This window comes from Gordionus sp. m RMFG-2023, chromosome 5 (genome assembly GCF_954871325.1).
Source record: "Gordionus sp. m RMFG-2023 chromosome 5, tfGorSpeb1-WG-v2, whole genome shotgun sequence".
Lineage (NCBI taxonomy): Eukaryota > Metazoa > Nematomorpha > Gordioida > Chordodea > Parachordodidae > Gordionus > Gordionus sp. m RMFG-2023.
Window position 1 is genome coordinate 27,344,511 of NC_088779.1, and position 6,096 is coordinate 27,350,606.

Genomic DNA, 6,096 nt, shown 5'->3' on the forward strand with positions numbered 1-6,096 from the left:
CTGGTTTAAATAAACTATTTAATTTACAAAAGTGAGCAGCTTCAATAAAAAAAGGATCTAAAAGTAAAATATCTTTCTTTTAAATACAAAATGATTTGGAAGTTTTTTTTGGATTTTATGAAATTGATCATCAGGAAGATAATATATAGGACAAATATTTTTTAAATACCAAAATTACTATTTTTGGTAAATTCCCTGAATTATTAAATATCTTTATAAAATACAAAACCCCGCTTCCCTCTAGTGCTCATGTGGAGCGCCTACTTATTATTGCAAAAGAGGTCTTAGGGGAGAGGCGTGGATGTTAGATTCTAATTTAGAAAATTTATTACCTTTAAAGGTTATAAATATTTTAATAGATTATTTAATATAAATAAAGCTTTTTGATAAAAAAAATTGTTTCGTATTTCTTCTAAAAAAATGAAAATCAAAGGAGCGGTTATGGATTGGCACTCCATTACTTAGAGCTGGAGCTAGCTCCTTTTAAAAATGTAGTAGCGGAAGCGGGAGTTAGCTCCTTTTGAGAAGGTAGGAGCGGGAACTAGTTACTTTTAAAAAGGAGCGTTAACAACTCTGGTATTACCTATCAAATTTGTATTTTGTTTATTTTTCATTTGGATAGGCACTACCAAATATATATTATAATATATATTTGAAAAATGGTGATTTTTGAAAAGCGTCTGTGGCCTAGTCGGCAAGATCGTTGCCTACCATCCGATGGTTATGGGTTCGAATCCCAGCAATGATCCAATTTTTTTTTCTTGATCTAACTTGGTGGTTCCGTCCTTGGGGGATGATATATAGGAGGCCGGACTCGACCACGTGATTTTACTATAATATATGTTAAATAGGGTCTTATTACATTTTAATAAATTTTGGTATTTGGTGGTATGTATCAAATAAAAATTGTAAAATCAAGATTCACTCGGTATTGCCTTTGGTAGTAAGCATCATTAACCAAAACCACCCAATAAGATTTGTTGTAGAAATAGGCCACTTAAAAGTTATTTTAACACTTATTTCAAACCAATTGGTAACCATCATCCTAGCTCTCGTCATTTAGAAATGCCGAATTAGTTATTTTTTGCGCATGCTCAGCTACATTCTTACCTAAATAAAGAAATATGTTAAGCGCCTTCTAATTAAATTTAGTCAGTCCCACTATTATTAACAGAAGTTTCATTGAGAGGTGCAGGGGCTCGAAATTTTGAATTTTTCTTTATATCAAATGTAATTTTGATAATATTAGTAATTTTGGATAATGTTAGCTAAAAAAAAAGACAAAGTAATTTTGAAAATAATATTAAAAAAATAATGACGCCGCTGATTATAAACAGAGTAAGGTTCTTCAGTTTAAACTGATTATAGAGATTTGAAAATTAGATAAATAAAAATTTTATAAATTTAAATAAATTTTTCTTAAAATATATTCGTTGATCATTTTAAAAATATAAATATCATTTACAATTCGGATAAATAATAATATATTTGTAAATTAATAAAGATTTTAATAAAAAAATTAAAAAAATATAAAAATACATTTTCGAATAAAAAGATTTAAATCTATTTGGAAGGCTTGCAAGAACATGTGCGACAACCATATTCATCCAATACTTGTCCATGAGCACATTTGATAAACTTAAAGCAAGGCAAATCTGGGCACACTAAAGTATGAAACAAGAGGGATTTTAATAAGATTTTACTCAGCAGCAATTATAGGAATAGGTAAAAAAAATTATAGAGGAAAAAAATAAAATTGTAAGTTGAAGATTTTAAATGACTCAAATAAATTAGAAGTCATAATTAAGATTTTAATTGACCTCTCTGGGTTGTGGTTGTTTCGGGATGGACGCATTCACATAACTGGCATCCATCGATATCCTGCTTCAAGCCATTAATACATCGGATGTTGCAAGGGATGTTAGGGCATTCTATTGAAAAAAATACAGTTATACCATTTATAGAAAAATCTCATCCCTCTAGAAATCAAGTAACGGTAGCTCTTAAAAAACCGATAACTCGAACCCGAATCGATCGGGTTTTCGATCGGGTTTAATTCTAAGAGGAAAATTTATTTATTTTAAAATATAGCGTGAATTTTTTTTCCTTCCGTTGCCATTTAACAAAGGTTTAAACCGGAAATGGAACCATATCCTGCAGCCCTCAGAGTTTTTTTTTTTAAATTTCTAACACGAAAGAAAATATCCAGAGTCGAAACTCTATTGGTCCAGATTATTCTGAATCTATTTGACACGTGATTTCCTGTTTTTTATTTAACGATTGCCATTTAAATTATACGATTCAAAGTTAGTTTATTTATATTTCATTCTTTTATTTTCTAATTAAATTCCATTAAAATAAAAAATAAAAACAACCTTTTGGGACACATTTGCATACGCAACCGTCATTTTTTAATACAAAACCCTTCCTGCAAAGCAAAGTGCAAGGCTTTATAATTGGACATTCTGTAAATTGACAACAATTTAAATGTTAATGAAATCTAAAAATTATATATATATATTTCTCATATTTGTTAATATTAAAAATACCAAATTTCTCATAAAATTCTTAGGATTTGAATCTAATATTAATTTTAAAAAAATCTGCTAATAATTATAATTTTACAAACTCGTCAAATAGATAACTTAATTATTTCAAATCAAAATTTTTTTTTATATTATGCATTAATTTTTACTATTCAAACAATTATTTATTTTAAAAATAACCTTTTGTCGGGGGAATGCACTGACACAATTGACAACCTTTGCTATTATAGATGAGACCATTTCGACATCTAATATTGCAAGGCTTTTTGGAGGGGCATTCTACGAATTGATATAATTTTGTTTAAAAAAAAAGAAGAGTAAACCTCCCATTCATAGTTTGCGCCAATCTGCGAACTTTATATAATACGCAGTATTTCGTATTTTCCGCCCGCGAATAGGTGTTAACTGTTTTGTTAAAGTTGTGTCTAAAATTTGAAATCAGGGAAAATTCCCCGGAAAAAAATCTCAATTTTAATTTTGTCTAAGGGAAAGGGTTATTTTTAAGAATTTTTTATTTATCTTCCCGCGATTCGAATTAGATCTTTTTTTTTGCCGGGGAAAATTTCTTTCGCTAACCAAATTTCAAAATACATAACTTTTGAAAAATTTTTCTAAATTTTAAAATTTTAATGAAATTCCAAATAATTTTTAAAATATTCTGGAAATACAATTTTGGACAAACTTTCATAAATTAAACCAAAAATTTAAGCATTCGATTAGAATCTTTCTAAATTAAAAATGATCCCTAGAAAGAAACTCATTTCTTTGAAGTAGTAATGAGATAAATAACCAGCTGATAAGGGAATCTTGAAATTTCATTTTTTAAAAAAATAATACTTTCACGCTTAGGAATGCATTGACAATGTTGACATCCCTTGCTATCGTATATCAAGCCATAAGCACATCTAATGTTGCAAGGTTTTTTAAGACAGTCTAAAAATTATAAAATCCAATATTTTAGAAAATATAAGTTTAAAAAATATATATATTTTTCCCATTAAGATATATATTTTAATTACAATTTATGGGCAACTTTAAGGTAACTTTCAATGAATTTTACAACTATAAATAAATTAATTGTTAAATTTACCGATGATTACCATGTAAATAAATTTAAAATATGCTGAATTAATATTAAAAAATTTTAAAATCATATAACCTTAAACTTCTTTAAAAAAAAATTTTTTTTATTAAAATTTTAAAATAAAGGTCATAAAAATATGGTTCATAATATATATATATTTTTTAAAAAATACAATTAAATTAGATAATAAAAATGCATTGCTATATAGAACCATAAAAAACAAAAATCAATTGCTAACCATCGTAATGTTTGCTTTAAATAAAAAAATCAATGCATGTGTAATCCCAAGCAACGAAGGCCAAGGTATTAGGCTGATACCATCGGGTCTTCTGTTGCTTGAGAATAAAGGGATTCTGGCCTTATTAAGAGTTTATTAATTTTATAAACTATAAGTGTTTTCGGATTTCATTTAATAAATTGTTCAAATAATCATACTTTTGTAATCAGGGTTGAGAGAATTATACCCAACGACATAGAAGAGAATTAAAATAGTTGATAGTAGATATCTATTCATGCTTTATAATATATAATTTTTGAAAAAATTAGTTTATATTTTGAAAAAAAAACTTTTAAAAAAATATAAAATTAAAAATAAATTGCGATTTGAGAATAGAAATATAAAAACAAATTTTTTGATTTATATATATTAGTTTGTCAACAAATAAAAGGTTTTTTTAAAGATATTTAAATTTGATTAAATATCTGGTTTGACCTGATAATATAAATACCTTTTTTTTTTAAAAAATAGCCGGATGAATTGATGTATATTGTACATCCTTAACCTTGTTATACAAAAAAATATATATATTTTTTTAGATAAAACTTATTTAAACCTGACATGATTACACCAGTCTAAACAGGAAATAATCATAGATATAAGTGGTAAAAAGTAAGTATTTTTACGTTTTTTTTTATTAAAAATCAAAAATTGATTAACTTTGCCAAACATTTTGTAAAGCGATTTTTTTTCTTTAAATCTAAGAATTTCAATATTCATATTGTTAAACAGCTGATTTCTTCAAAATGAATCTATGCAAATTTATCGCTAAGTATAGGTTAATATGGCTCGGCTCGAAGTTTGGCCTCGAGACCGGATAACGCCCGCCAAATATTTTTACAAGCCGGTTTAAATTTTCGGGTTCAGGGTGAGGTTTAAAAGATTCGGTTAAAAATTAATAAGAACGGGTTAGAGGTTGAGCCTCCACTTTTTATTTGTAATTTACCAAAAAAATCATTAAAATTCGATGATTATTTTGTTTGTGTCAGAACCTTGACTGGCAATGTATCTAAATTAGTGAATATTTGTTCAAATCATAAATAAATTTGCCATATCAAAGTAATAAGTAAGTCTGGGATATAATTCACAAGATGAAAAACTAATTTGAGAACCCTTCTGCTTGTGATATCTTTCCTAAAAGTAACTATTAAGATATTTTTTTTGTCCATTAATAAAAATTATATACTGTGGCTGTAGCTAGAAAAATTTTCCTTGAGGAGACCAAATTATAAAAGCCTGAATGATTTTGTTCCCAAACCCCTTTAGCAGATTTTGAGATTTTTTGCTTGGTATTTCAGGTTGTTTATCTTAGAAATCATATATTGTTCTACTTTTCCAATATTTCAAAGGATTAGCAATATCATCTTGATAATTTTTATTCCTGATATAAGATTTGTAATTATTATACCTTTTTTTTTTGACTGGGATGGGTAAATAAAAAGCCAAAATCCAGGGTAATCCATGATGGTACAGTCCCGTTAAGTTGACGTTTAACAAGGGCTTATTTTTCACTTTCCAACACATATAAATTCATTCATTTACAATATTAAATATTTGAGCCCCAGAGTCAAGTCGTAATTCTTGTTGATTATAGGGCGGATCGTCATTATTGTGTCGGGTTGGTGTTAGGAGTTAATAGAACTATCTAAGTTATTATCTTTCATAGCTTTAATTTATGGGCAGTGAAGTGTTCGAGCCCATGAGATATGTTGCTAGTGGTATATCGAAACGAGCAGATTCATCACATGGATGGTCTCTTTTAAAGATCTATCTATTTTTTTTCAGAAATCCTTGCCATTTTGGGATTATTGTCTTCCTTTAATTTAAATTCTTGCTTCGAATTGATACGTTTCGCCTTTAATTGTTGTACCAATTTTGAATTTGGTTATTTTTTTTAAATTGAGCTACTGAATTCTGCTAATCCCTATCCCCAAGGTTACTCGTTTTGACAAGAGCCCCGGGATAGAGGAAGACTCGTCATTTATCTGATCAAATCAATGATGCATTCTCAAAATATTTTATCCGTGCTATAGATTTGATAGTCATTATCCTCAGCAGGTAAATCTATCTCTTAGCCAAATGTCGATTAGTGGCTTTCTCAAAATATATACATCCAGTTAAAGTTTTAATCTGCTGGCTAAAATGGAGGACAGACTCCTGCTTTTGGCTGCTGGCTTTCTCAAAATATA

The 6,096-nt window shown here is 27.9% G+C and overlaps 1 protein-coding gene across 1 annotated transcript; it reads right to left on the reverse strand.

Annotated features, from left to right (window-relative positions):
- Positions 1 to 1,379: 1,379 nt before the first annotated feature.
- LOC135929587 (BPTI/Kunitz domain-containing protein 4-like) lies at positions 1,380 to 4,228 on the reverse strand. The gene is made up of 6 exons (XM_065466242.1): positions 4,066 to 4,228; positions 3,384 to 3,479; positions 2,727 to 2,825; positions 2,376 to 2,465; positions 1,821 to 1,931; positions 1,380 to 1,664 (listed from the first exon to the last, which is right to left on the reverse strand). The coding sequence occupies exons 1-6, from the start codon at positions 4,142 to 4,144 to the stop codon at positions 1,564 to 1,566; spliced, it is 576 nt and encodes a 191-aa protein (XP_065322314.1). The 5' UTR covers positions 4,145 to 4,228; the 3' UTR covers positions 1,380 to 1,563.
- Between the last annotated feature and the right edge of the window lie 1,868 nt (positions 4,229 to 6,096).

Excerpts from the sequence above, each read along its gene's own strand:
- LOC135929587 (XM_065466242.1), bottom strand. The coding sequence starts at position 4,144 with ATGAATAGATATCTACTATCAACTATTTTAATTCTCTTCTATGTCGTT. Across the intron at positions 2,466-2,726 it reads GTGCATTCCCCCGACAAAAG|AATGTCCAATTATAAAGCCT; the intron begins GTTATTTTTAAA and ends GTCAATTTACAG. Across the intron at positions 1,932-2,375 it reads ATGCAAATGTGTCCCAAAAG|AATGCCCTAACATCCCTTGC; the intron begins GTTGTTTTTATT and ends TTTTTTCAATAG.